The 13,885-nt window shown below is 36.6% G+C and overlaps 1 protein-coding gene across 1 annotated transcript in view; it reads left to right on the plus strand.

Annotated features, from left to right (window-relative positions):
- ganc (glucosidase, alpha; neutral C) overlaps nucleotides 1-13,821 on the plus strand; it is a 17,887-nt gene extending 4,066 nt beyond the window's left edge. Inside the window, exons 8-25 of the mRNA XM_051946650.1 lie at nucleotides 125-221; nucleotides 305-488; nucleotides 1,986-2,130; nucleotides 2,216-2,451; nucleotides 3,223-3,349; nucleotides 4,068-4,147; nucleotides 4,980-5,123; nucleotides 6,554-6,650; nucleotides 6,745-6,846; nucleotides 7,072-7,246; nucleotides 8,730-8,798; nucleotides 9,001-9,065; nucleotides 9,153-9,229; nucleotides 9,324-9,398; nucleotides 9,799-9,912; nucleotides 10,012-10,124; nucleotides 10,206-10,309; nucleotides 11,770-13,821. Of these exons, the coding sequence (XP_051802610.1) occupies nucleotides 125-221; nucleotides 305-488; nucleotides 1,986-2,130; nucleotides 2,216-2,451; nucleotides 3,223-3,349; nucleotides 4,068-4,147; nucleotides 4,980-5,123; nucleotides 6,554-6,650; nucleotides 6,745-6,846; nucleotides 7,072-7,246; nucleotides 8,730-8,798; nucleotides 9,001-9,065; nucleotides 9,153-9,229; nucleotides 9,324-9,398; nucleotides 9,799-9,912; nucleotides 10,012-10,124; nucleotides 10,206-10,309; nucleotides 11,770-11,879 (2,114 nt within the window). The 3' untranslated portion in view covers nucleotides 11,880-13,821. The remainder of the gene's footprint in view (nucleotides 1-124; nucleotides 222-304; nucleotides 489-1,985; nucleotides 2,131-2,215; nucleotides 2,452-3,222; nucleotides 3,350-4,067; nucleotides 4,148-4,979; nucleotides 5,124-6,553; nucleotides 6,651-6,744; nucleotides 6,847-7,071; nucleotides 7,247-8,729; nucleotides 8,799-9,000; nucleotides 9,066-9,152; nucleotides 9,230-9,323; nucleotides 9,399-9,798; nucleotides 9,913-10,011; nucleotides 10,125-10,205; nucleotides 10,310-11,769) is intronic.
- Nucleotides 13,822-13,885: the final 64 nt, after the last annotated feature.

Below are 13,885 nucleotides of genomic sequence, written 5' to 3' on the forward strand. Positions count from 1 at the left end.
CATATAATCACTTTAGATATTTTTAGGATTTTTTGGAAAATTTTTACTCATTTTGACATTTTCCTAAGGGCTAATAATTATAATAAGAAATATAAATATTTAAACCGTCTCTGTGTGTCTTCAGGCCCCAGCAGCATCGGAGCAGATCTTTGTCTTCACGGATTCAGAAATGTTTACGGTTTACCAGAACATTCAGACAACCTGCAGCTCAGAGACACCAGGTACAAAAACATTCATCAGTAAATGTGTGAATAATCCCTGTGTATCTTTTAACTCTTCTTTCTCACTGTGCTTCTTTTCCCAGAGACGGTGAACCTTACCGGCTGTACAACTTGGATGTTTTCGCCTACGACCTCCACAGTCGTCTGGGCCTGTATGGATCCGTACCGCTGCTGGTGGCCCACAAAGCAGACAGAACTCTGGGAGTGTTCTGGCTCAACGCGTCAGAGACTTTTGTAAACGTACAGTATTCCCCCACCGATCAGCAGGTCAGTTTAGTTCAGTGCTAGTCTCATATCTGCATCCGTCAGAGCTTAGATGTTTCAGGAAGATTCCTGATGTTCAAGAAGCAAGATTGTAGCTAGAATTTTATCAATTAAATCCTCAGGTTCAGAAATAATTACTCTCTCACGGCTTATTTCTTTTTACTAAACCTGCCTGCAGATTTGAAATGCATGTTTCTTTAAAAATAAATTGCCAATATTATATGACTATCACAGCCAGAATCTATAAAAACAGTTTATACTTTGCAAAAACCTTTGAATTTATGATGTACAGTTCCATACTTGTCTCATTTTTAAAAAAATATGATCCAGCAGTTTTTTTCCCCAAAGAGATGCATTCTAATGCAGCCAAATAGTTCAGAAACATGAAAAGGTTTCCACAGATTTCGTAGAAAATCTACATTTTTCTATTAACCCTCGTTTTGTCCTGCGGGTCAAAATTGAGCCGTTTTAAAGTTTGAAAATGTGGAAAAAATATATATTTTCACAGTGAAACTTCTGATGTCCACATTTTCAACATTTTGGGAGATTTTTGAACATTTTTTGCTGGGGAAGAAAAGAAATGTTAAAAATTTTTCTTAAGAACATTCACAAAAAAAATCAACCAAGATCCAGTGAATTCCGCTGGATTTGGTTGATTTTTTTGTGAACGTTCTTAAAGAAAATATTAAAAGTTTTACTGAAATATATGTAATCACTTTAAATATTTTCATGTTTTTTTTTGGAAGATTTTTACTCATTTTTTGAAAATATTTACAAGAATTTTCTTGCCAAATTTGGGGAATTTTTTAAAAAAGATAAAACTTTTCAGGATTTATTGAAGATTTTGCAAATTTAATGAAAGTTTAATAAATATTTTCAGGGAAACTTAAGGAATTATTGGAATTTTCTTCTTGGAGGTTTTGCAAATTTTCAGAAATTGGGGGAATTTTTTTGCTGAATTTTTGGATTTTTTTCAGACAAGAAATATTATTTTTGGTGCCCATTAATGAGGACAACAGGAGGTTTAACATACAGGCATTATATAAATAAAACACGGTACAGTCATTTATACGAACCAGTATAAAACAAGAAAAAAAAGGCTATTTTGTCTCTTTTTTATGTATAATCATGTCTCAAATTTCTCATTGTCTTGCATTTTCTTCTTTCCAGTGGTCTTTGAACTACTCATTTGTGACATGTTGCTCCATTAAAACCAAATCTAAGCTTAAAACTGGGATATTTAATCAAAATTACAACCATTCTAGGTTTTTAATCAATCAATGGTTATATTAAAGAAATTAATATGCGGTAAATGAGTTCTAATGTACTCATATTTGACTGTATTCTCTGCATGAAATAGAAGAAAATGTGAAAAAAATAGCATTTGCCCTCCAGAGACACACAAAAAAGACATTGCTCCGCCTGTATAAAAACATTGTGGTTCATTCTGCAAGAGGAGTTGAACAAAAGCAATTCATTTCCACCTTCTTCCTCCTGCAGGATGATCAAACTCCGCCGGTGAAGAGGAGGAAGGTTCATCCTCAGACCGACGTCCGCTGGATGTCAGAGAGCGGCGTCATCGACTGCACCGTTCTGCTCGGTCCAAATCCTCAGCAGCTCTTCAGGCAGTTCGCTCAGCTGACAGGTGGATCTGCAGCACAAAAGCTGAAGCAAAACTTGTTATGAAAAAAACCCACCACAAACACTCTGAACTTCTCCCGTCTCCTCAGGGTTTCAGGCCCTGCCTCCTCTGTTCGCCCTCGGGTACCACCAGAGCCGCTGGAACTACGACGACGAGGCCGACGTGGAGGCTGTGGACGCCGGATTCGATCGCCACGACGTCCCGTACGACGTCATCTGGCTGGACATCGAGCACACGGACGGGAAGCGATACTTCACCTGGGACCCCGTTTGTTTTCCTGAACCGAGCCGACTGCAGCGCCGCCTGGAGGAGAAGAAGAGGAAGGTCGGTTCAGGGGGCAGAATTTAGACTGTTTTAGTGTTTATTAAACTGGTTGTGCTTGTAAAAGGTTTGCAAACTTACAGATTCAAGCAGAAAATGACTGAAATGCCTTTGTTACTTCACCATGCAGCACATTTATCTGCTCAGAGTTCCAGTAGATCCCAAAAATACAAATATAAACCTATAAACATGCATTTAAAAGCTCACTACGTTAAAGCTGTTGACATGAAATGCTTTACTATTAAATAAATGCACTTTTAGCAAGTTTTATGCATAAAAATCAGTGTTTTTGTGAGAATTTCAAAGCAGAAAAACTGTATTTATTTCTGTAAGTAGCACTAAAATTTCCCAAAGTTGGCAGTATTCCAGCTAAGAAGACAGTTTTCACTTATAGACTCCAAAACGCTCTAAATTTCAGGTAGTTTTGAGGTGTTTTTGAACACATTTTTCCTCACCGCGGCCTCAGTTTTCACTGACTATGATGACTAGAAGTAGAGATACAGTTGAAACGTCCTAAACCATAAAATATAAAACTAAATGTGAGCATTTGTATATTTATATGATGGTTAATTGGTCAGAGTAGTTTTTTAAGAAAGGAAAATTTTAAATCCTCCAATTCCTGCTTCTTAAATATGCGTAGTTTCTTCTTTTTCCCCTCATTTGTGACGGTAAACTCATTATCTTTAGACAAAACACAACATTTTAAAGACTAAACGACTAATAAATTAACTTCTGCTTTCACATCCTAGACGTGTTTTTATTCTTTTTTCACAGCTGGTGGTTATAAGTGACCCCCATATCAAGGTGGATCCTGATTGGTCGCTCTACTGCGAGGCGAGAGATGGAGGACATTTCGTTAAAGACAGAGAAGGACAGATTTATAGAGGAACATGCTGGCCAGGTACTGTGATCAGAAATACAGTTAATTACTGTAGAGTTTCATGGATTAAATCTCCACTGTTTAATACTATTTTCTACTTAATTTGAAACACGAAAACTTGCTGGTGGATGTTAAAGGAATGTTTATTTTTTTAAAAAGCACCATTTGTCTGAAATAAATAGAAAGAATTGTTATATTTTCTGCTTTCCGATGGTCCTTGAACTACTCATTTGTAACATTTTGTTTCATCAGAAAACTTGATAGGATAATTAATCAAAATCACCTTATTCTACATTTAAAAATCTGCCAAAAATAGAGCTTTTGCACTACCTGGATTCTGTAAAAAACTAAAAATTCTGTGTTCCTCGGCACAACCGTGAAGCTGCCACTGACTTATCTGTGAGCCAGGGTTATTTGATCAAAATTCTGAGCATTTTTGCATTTATATTCCTACACTGTTGAATTAAACTTTATTTCCAGCTTCTTAAATGTGAATATCTTCTAGTTTTTCTTCTTCTGTGACAATAAACTGAACGTCTTTGGACAAAACAAGACATTTAAGGACATTTTATACTAATTCTCATGTTTTTTTCTTCTTCACAACTCGTTTTTAATCTTAAAAAATGCAACACTGACTCTGAAAAGGCTCTAAAAAACTCTCACATCAAGATATTATTGTAGTTATGAGCTGATGTGTCGTTTGCTGTTGACATGCATGTTTTCTTTATTATTTCCACAGGTGACTCCTCTTATCTGGATTTCAGCAGCCCAGAAACACGATCGTGGTACTCCAGGTGCTTCAGCTTGGATAAATACAAGGTAAGGGTTATTATTATGAAAAATGATCAAATCCAAAGCAATTTATGGATCTCTCATGGAGATTTGAATCCTCTAAAGTTGCATTTTTTTTTCTAGCAGGAGGTGTGAAATAAAAGCTCGTCAAAGTTTGTCAAGCACCCTAAAAGTTTTGATGCTTTAATATCTTGCAGAATAATTCAATAATCTGGGATTTGATGTCATTTTGTTTGTATATCTGATGTTATTTCACTGCACAATAAGACTGTGTTGTGACATATTTAGTCACATAGCAGAAAAGCTGCAATGATTATTCAATTTACTCAATTAAAATCCAACTTTTTTGATAATTTATTCATCAATTGGAGTCATTTTTAAGATAGAAAAAGTCTAAATTCTCAGTTTTTTCCAATCCTAAATTACATTAAACTGAATATCTTTTGCATGTGGACAAAACAGGACATTTAATTAGATGAGCTTTAAATTAAAATTGTTGTTTGAATACATCCGTTAAACAACAAAATGCAGTTTTAGCATTTAACAGTAAGTAGAAATGCAGCAGCAAGGTGCTTTATAGACAATATATGAACTGTACGGACACTAATATATGAATATATAGATGTTTACACAATATAAGATAAATAATATAAACATATAAATACAGGATAAATATTGGTATGAACAACTGGAGGGTTTTTGGAAACACTGATTAACGTTTTTCAGCTTTTTCTGACCAAACATCTAATCAATTAATCAAAAACATACTAACTATAATGTAAGTAATTGTAAGTTGCAGCTCAATTTGCACCATGATCTCACAGTAAACCGTGTTTTTGTCATTTGTTTTCTCATTCAGGGATCCACATCGTCCTTGTTTGTGTGGAACGACATGAACGAACCGTCTGTGTTTAACGGACCGGAGCAGACGATGTCGAAGGACGCAGTGCATTCTGGGGGATGGGAGCACCGCGACCTTCACAACCTGTACGGGTTCTACCAGGTGAGCAGGGTCACTGGTTTTAGTTCAGTCTTTCCCTTTGATTTGTTGTGTTGAACATAGGTTTTGGTGCAGAGCAGAAAACTTTGCTCCTTGCTTTCCTGAAACACCGTAACGTTCAGACTTTTCCTTCGTTACTTGTATTTTCTCTTCACCATGTAACATATTTGCCTCCACAGAGTTCTAGTAGACCCCAAAAATGTAATTATAATCCAGTATATGTGCTGAATATGGGCTCATTTACTTAAATCTGTTGACATGCAATGCTTTATTATTATAAGTCTGCAATTCATTAGGTTTTGTACATAAAAATCTGTGTTTTTGGGAGAATTTCAAAGCAGAAAAACTTTATTTAGTTCTGCAAGCAGCACAAAAACTTTCCTAAAGTTGGAAGTTTTCAAGCTAATGAAAGAGTTTTTACTTAGTGACTCCAAAAAACTCTAAATTTCAGGTAGATTCGGGGTGTTTTTGAACGTATTTTTACTCAGTGTTGGTTCATTTTTCACTGACAACTATGACTAGTAGAGAGAAATAAAAATGTCTTTTGTGCAAGGTGAGCATCCTAAATCATTATACAATGAGAATTAGAACTTTGTGCAGAAAAGCATCATTTAGTTCTTCAAGTAACGCTAAAATGTTTAAGAGTTGGGAAATTCTCCAACTAGTGAGACGGTTTTCACTGATTGACTCCCAAATGTTCCGGGTGTTTTTCTGCTCTGTCACATTTTTGCTCACTGAGGAGTTATTTTTTTTTGCTGCAATATGAATGATATAGCAAAAAATGAAAGTTGAATTTCCTTGATTTATTTTTTATTTTACAAAATTAAAAAAATATGTGTATATGTATATATATATATATATATATATATATATATATATATATATACACACACAACATTTTTCTAAGTGCCTAAAGGTGTTATCGATACTTTAAACTGAATAATGACTCTACACACATTTTTATTTTTAGTTTATTTTATTTATCCTGCTTTGAGTACACTGCCTGCAGTTCAGCCAAAAAATTCTTTTCACATGACTGTTGGTTTCAGTTTAGTTATTAGTGTCTTCATGATTGCATCAGGTAGCACAGATTTTTCTTGTTTTTCACAGAATTTTACTGGAGAAAAAAAATTTAATATTTTGTGACTTTTTATGAAGAAAATGTAGAATAAAGTGATGAGTTCATGGACTGACAAAGAGTTGAAAAAATGACAATTATATTTGTTTTAACAGTTTCTGGCTCTGATAAATGGTGACTTTTTCAAGGTAAAATGCCTTTTAAACCAGACTTTTGTGGTTCCGAAGGTTAAAGCTGCTCTATAAAATCAAATCTTCACCTCATATAAATCATACTATAGTGGGGCAACATTACTAAATTGCATTTATTAATGAATTGCTTTTTAAAAAACTACGTTTGTTTTGTTTTTTCGCAGCACATGGCCACAGCGGAGGGTCTGATAACTCGCTCTGGAGGCTCACAAAGACCTTTCGTTCTTTCACGCTCCTTCTTCGCCGGTTCACAGAGATTCGGTGAGACCTTTAAATGCAAACACAATAAAACTGTCTCCATATTTCCTTACACTGATGCTTAACTGTGCTGTTTTTCTGTTGCTGATGACTGCAGGAGCGATCTGGACGGGAGACAACGTGGCCAGCTGGGAACATCTGAAGATCTCCGTTCCGATGCTTCTCTCTCTGAGCTTGGCAGGAATCGCCTTCTGTGGAGGTGAGTTTAAATGTTGAAATCACAAGTAAATGTGTTCCTGACTAGTTTGAGAGACAGATTTAGCCAAATTCAGTTAACTCTGTGGTGTTATTGGGTGCAAAGATGTTACTACTTACCAGCTTTTACCTTAGAACCAGCTGATTAGTCGAGGCTGACTGTTCATGCTGTTTTTCTGTTGCTTTTTCATTTTTACTGGCCTCATATTCTTTGTTTTCCATGTTCCAGCTGATGTCGGAGGGTTTTTTCAGGATCCAGAGCCGGAGCTGTTGGTTCGCTGGTACCAGGCAGCTGCCCTGCAGCCGTTTTTCAGAGGTCACTCAGCCAAGATGATGAAGCGTCGAGAGCCGTGGCTGTTTGGAGACCAAGTTACAGCTGCGATCCGGACTGCAATCCAGCAAAGGTTCTGAGATTATTGAATACTCATTAGTAAACTTCTGTTTTTCTCAGCACACTTCAAAAGAGCGTTTACCCCTGTGAGCCTTAAAACCTGCAGCAAGTTTTAAAAACTGCCAAAATTACACAATTTATCAAAAACAGAAACTGTAAAAACAGAAAAAACGTCTAATTTTCAATTTTACGACAGACCTTGAACTGATCATGTGTGATGCTGTGACAAGTGACCAAATCTAAGCTTAAAATTGAATCCAAATCACTTTATTATGTCTGTCTATTTGAAAAATTGACCAAGAACAAACCATTTGCACCAGCATCTGTAAATAAAACTCCACAAGTGACTTAGCTGCAACCAACAGTAACTTTTCAGGTGAACTGCAGGCAGTGTTCACACAGAGCAGACAGGAAACATGGAAACACATTACAGAACCTGAGAGACAAATAATATATACTGGAGCAATAAAATGAATTAAAAAACAAGAAGTTTTACCAAACTCGGACCGCCCGGCGAGGTCATGTGTATGTCATGGCGTAAACCACATTTACAAAGATGACCCCTGTGACCTTGAAAATTAGGTCAAGGTCACCAAATTCGAACTTGACCTGTGTCTTATTATGGTACACCTGTGTACCAAATATGGTGAGGCTACATCAATATTTTATCGAGTTATCGCGCAGAAACCAAACTGTTACAGACAAACAAGCAAGCAAGACCATGCAGAATAACGTGTTAACAATACCTTCCGGAAAATGACGTTTTTTCCGGGCGGTAATGGTGTACAGAGGACTGATGACGCACACAGCATGGTGTAAGAACTTTCTAGAGTTTATGTGCAGAGAAGTGTGAAAAACAGAAAGTTTTTAGGGCTGTAAAGATGTAAATAGTTAAGCAATCATAGTATGCAGAGCCACCATTTTTCCGGTGTTGCTAACACCTGTCGACACACGGGAAAATGTTGTAAATCTAAGTAAGACACAACTGACGCCTTTACCAACCAAAAGCAGTGTTATTGCACAGAAACAACCATGACTAGAAGCAGAGAAAACCCAAAAATATCTTCTGTGCAGTCTGACAGAAGTTTAATTTCTTACATGTTTTATTTGTCTCCACAGCACTCTTCTCTCTGTTCTGTATACATTTTTGTCATGTGACTGTTGGTTGCAGGTGAGTCGGTCATGTCTTGCCAGATGAAAAGAGAAGTGAAATTTTTTTTGTTTTCTATTGAATCTTTTTAGAGCAGATGGTTTATTTTTAGTTATTTTTTGAAACGTACAAGTTGAATAAAGTGAAGTGAGTCAAACATGATTTTCAGATTAAATTTGGATCAATCGTAGATGATTTTCAAACCCTCCAGTGTGTTTTGGTGTTTCAATCGTTTATTCTGACTGAGCTCAGGATCTAATAAGAGTACAAATCTGATGAAAACTCACTAAAAACAACTTGTCTGATTGTCTCTCAGTGTAAAATATGTTCCTTGTTGTGTACTCAGGTACTGTTTGCTGCCCTACTGGTACACACTGTTCCATCAGGCTCACACTGCTGGTTTACCTCCACTCAGGTTGGTGCTGCTGCCATCTGCTGTTCACTTTCGGTACTACAACTACAGGTTATTTATTCAGTATTACTGAGCTTCTTCAGGCACTAGAGGTCAGCGTCTGTCGTGCTTTGATGCTCATGTTGGAACGTAAATTATAGATTCATGCATGGATGGAGGAACGAAAGCTTGTAGAAGAACTCTGATTTTATTTAAATCTGTGCAGACCTCTGTGGGTGGAGTTCCCCAGAGAGCAGAACACCTTCACCGTGGACCACCAGTACATGATCGGTGATGAATTACTCTTCATTCCTGCAGTATTTCACAGCTTATCTCCTGAACTTACTGCAGAGCTTCACTGTGTTTTATTTCCTGCAGGAGGAGCGCTGCTGGTTTGTCCTGTGACAGAACCGGGTGTCCGAGAAGTCCAAGTTTTACTTCCTAGATCTGGTGAGGTAAATGAACCAGCAGGTAACACGTTCACACAGTTCGCTGTATTCATGTTGCACCTTATTTTAGGCGTTTCATTCAGGTTTGTTTCTCTTCTAGATTTGGTATTATGTCCATTCTGCAGCGGCGTACAGAGGAGGAACAACTCTGAGTCTACCAGTCACTCTGAACACGGTTAGTGTTGACTTCAAACTGGACTTTTAATGTTTGTTTTTTTTTTTAATAAACTTCAAACTTTATTTATTTATATAGCCCTTTTCATGCAGAACAACACAAAGTGCTTCACAAGAATAAAAACAAAGAAGGCAATAAATAAATACAATTAAAAATAGAAATAAAAAAATAAACAATTCTCTACCGTCCCTACATATAGAGATACTGGAAGCTTTTATTATGAAATTGTGGTTGATTTTGGCATTTACTGGCATGTTTTTGGTTTTTTAAAAGATACTGGGAGCTTTAATTGGGACTTTTTTTAAATTTTGACATTTACTGGCCTGTTATTGGTTTTTATAAAGATACTGGAAGCTTTTATTATGAGACTGTTGTTGATTTTGGCGTTTCCTCTGTGCAGGTTCCGGTGTTCCAGCGTGGTGGATCAGTGATCTGCAGATCAGTAGGACGTTTCTCCTGCACAGCAGATCTCCAGCAGCTCCCCATCTCCATCACTGTGGCTCTAAATAGTCAGGTAGCATCTGGAGGATTCTGTGAAAAGTAGCGTCTCATCTGTAGGTCATTTGCGTCTTTTAATTGGTGAAACTCTGACTGCATCCTCGTCTCTCTGCAGGGCGTGGCTGCTGGTGAGTTGTACCTGGACGACTTCCACTCCTTCAGATACCGAGACGCCAGGTCCTTCTGTCTGCGCAGGTTTGACATGCTGTCCGGCCGGCTGCTCTGCCGGTGAGTCAGAGGGTAAAAAAAAAACATGACGTTACATCTAAAGACGGATCAGAGCTCGTGATGGTTTGTTGTTTCCTTCAGCGCTGCTGGTGAAGGAGGAACGTTTGACTGTGACACCGTGGTTCAGTCGGTTACTGTTCTGGGAGTAAAGATCAAACCGTCCGCTGTGACAGTGCACGTGTCAGGTGAGGAGCTCCAACGTGATTAGAACCTTTATTTACAGGTGACTTTCACAATAAAAGTCCTGCATTGTTTGCATCCAACATTCAGAGCATCAGTGGAGTCCAACTGGGAGCATGTTAAATGCAAAAATCCACCACAAAACTAAAAAAAAAATCCAGTATTTTCAGTTCTAAGCTGCTAGAAGAAATACATTTTACCATCAAGTTACTCAGTTATTATGTCCTATATTTAATGCTTGCTATAATTTTGTGAGGGTGCAAAGTTTTTACCAAGTTTAAACTTCAGACTTTGTTTTTAATAAAATGAAATGCAGCACAAAGTGATTTATAGAAGAGAAGGAATAAAGAGGCAATAAAAACACAACTGCCACATAAACATTATGATAGAAACAGAGAAATAAACACGACCAGTATTAATAATAATAATAATAAATAAATAAAACCAGTCTTAAAAATAGTCATATAAACTAAAAAATATATATAAAAATCAGTCTTAAAAGTAGTAATTGTAATTAATAAAGTAAATAATATTTGTCTTCAAAACAGTAATATTAATTAAAGTCAGTCTTAAAAGAAGGTAGTAATAATAATAAATCTGTGTTAAAATAGTTGTCAATAAATAATATCAATGGCAATAATTAAGGAATAAAACTAATCTTAAAAATAGTCATATAAATTTAAAAAAATGCATTAAAAAAGTAGTAATAGTAATGAATAAATCAAGTAAACAATGTTTCATCTTGAAAATAGTAATAATATATTAACTAATTTCATAAAATTAGTCCTGAAAGAAAGTAGTAACGATCATAATAAATAACTAAATATGTGTTAAATAAAAAGCAGTCTTAAAAATACTAAGAATAATTTCAAAGACAAATAAATTTAATTAGTCCTACAAACAGTAACAATATTAAATAAATAAAACAAGAATAAAATCAATCAAAAGCCTGACAACCTGCTCTTAAAAATATCAACATTTTCTGCTGTTTCAGACAAATTAACCATAATAGCAAAATGCTGCAGAAAATTCAAAAACAGCATCGATTCGTTTCAAGTCATCAGTTTTAATGGGGAAAAATTCAGAAATGTATCATTAAAAACTTAGAAAATCTTAATTTGATTTCCAATTCTTAATAACGGTTCTAATCCGGTTTTAATTATACCATGCTTTCTGTTTTTTTTTCTCTAAAAATCCATCATGAAACACGAGAATATATGTGAGCAAAACACCCAAACACAAGCATTAAATCAGCAATTCAGCAGTGACAGAAAAAAAAAAATCAGTTTTCTCATCATATGACGTGGCAGGTTTCTCCTCTGTTAGTTTTCATTTCATTGCTTGTTATAGTTTTGGAAGCGGAGACACGATTTTCCGCGTTTAATGAATATTCAAACTTGAAATAACGAGATGTGTTTTGTGTTTGGAACGATTTCAGTCCAGCATGTTTTCTTTTTATCACCAGGTTCTGAGGACTCTTCTGCTGCGTTTCAGTTCATAGAAACCGGCTGCATGTTGACGCTCAGCAGCCTGAAGCTCCGAGTGACGACAGACTGGGAGATACGCATCAGTTAACCGGGAATATGTTACCGACTGGTGCTGCTTTTGTCTGGATTTATTAATTATGTGGCAAGAGCATCGGGTAAAAGTCCTCACTAAAACTGGAAAGTACAGCCACGTGGTGCTGATAAATCCCTCCACAGATTTATGCTTTTTTTGCACAAGGCAGTGTTTTTTGCCGATTGAATCTAAAACCAGGCACATTTTTATTATTTTACTTCATTTTTTCATTTAAGAAGGTGCCTCAACCTCCCAGAATTATTTTACTATAGAACTAAAGTCGGGAAAAACTATTCAAATCCATGCCAAATTTTGATTTATACCAGATTTCTATTTGAATAATTGGTTTCTTCTGGCTGGAAATAACATTAAAAAGTGACAAAAAGCAGTCAGACATTGTGTAAGATGATGACTTTTTAACTATTTCTTTGTTTTTCGAGCTTAACTAATAGTTTAGCTTCCATCTCTTCACATATCTTCACCTGAAAATAACATCTGAGGTATGTTTTGGAAAGTAAAAACAGGTTTAACACTGGAAGAAAAGCAAAAATATGTGTACACTATTGTTCAAAAGTTTGGGGTCCCTGAGAAATGTCCTTATTTTTGAAAGAAAAGCATTTTGTTATCAATGAAGATAATATTAATTTAACCAGAAATCCAGTCTAGACATTGTTAATGTGGTAAATGACTATTCCAGCTGGAAACGGCTGCTTTTTAATGGAATATCTCCATAGGGGTACAGAGGAACATTTCCAGCAACCATCACTCCTGTGTTCTAATGCTACATTGTGTTAGCTAATGGTGTTGAAAGGTAGCCTAGCCGCGTTAGACCCAGGTCTGAAGAAACAAGGGTCTAGGAACGCTCGACAGGGAGGGAGGCGGGCTACAAGGTTGTCTATCAAATCACTCTGCAGCAATTGGGTAGGTATACAACCAATCATAGGCTCCTAGAGCGCCGGAAATCAGAGGATGCGGTAGTTCGGTGAAGCCTTATTTATGCAGTCAATGGGTGAAGCTTAAGTATATTACAGGCATGTTAACAGAAAGATTATTCAGAGTCGGTGCTAATGGAGCTCAACGACTGTTGTCGTTTTTGTTGTCGACCCTGGCAGAGAATTAAATTCGTTGCCGTGGGTTGTCTAGCGCGGCTAGGCTAATTGTTTCCGGTTGTTTCTGTCAGAATCGTCGCGCCTCTGTCGTCACTTAGTGACGCCCGCCTTCTGACTCTACACTTCATGGTGATTCGTCGGCCAGTTTTAGGAGAATCCAACCTCGAGGCTTACCGAGGGTAACTAGACCCACCCTGGCAGAGAATTAAATTTGTTGCTGTGGGTTGTCTAGCACAGCTAGGCTAGTTGAAATGCTCATTGATGATTAGAAAGTTGCAGTTATGCAGTGCAGTTATGTTAGCACAGGAATAAAAGTGTGAATTTTTATGGACAACATGAAATAGCCTAGATGACCCAAACTTTTGAACGGTAATGGATATTTTTCATGAGTTTCCTCATTTATCTCCTCTCAGCTGCGTGTGAACACTGCCTGCAGTTCAGTTGAGTTCAGTTGACAAGTCCCTCTATTTTTGTCATCTGACTGCTAATTACAGTTCAGTTACAAACGGCTTCTTGGTCGCACCAAAAAGCGCAGGACTTTTAGTTACTTATAGAATCCTAAAAGGCGACATTTGATTAAATATCACAGTTTTAAGCGCCGATTTCGTTAATTTTTCTCACAAAAAGTGCACCTCACACGTGATTAATTCATGGATTGTTGGGAAGTTTAAAAATCTGATAATTCCTTCTGTTTTTACAGTTTCTTTCTCTGATAAATGGTCAAATTTAGGCACTTTTTATGAGACAGCATGCCTTTGAAACCAACTTCTATGTAATTACTATTAATGGAGAATAAAGTGTGAGTTTCTTTCATTGAATAAATCGCTCGGTGATGCTTGTGTTTGTAACTGAGCCTCTTTATTGTCCACCTGTCGTAAACTAAAAACCTTGTGACAAAGCAACAGTTTGTTC

Source organism: Acanthochromis polyacanthus, chromosome 1 (assembly GCF_021347895.1).
Source record: "Acanthochromis polyacanthus isolate Apoly-LR-REF ecotype Palm Island chromosome 1, KAUST_Apoly_ChrSc, whole genome shotgun sequence".
Classification (NCBI taxonomy): Eukaryota; Metazoa; Chordata; class Actinopteri; family Pomacentridae; genus Acanthochromis; species Acanthochromis polyacanthus.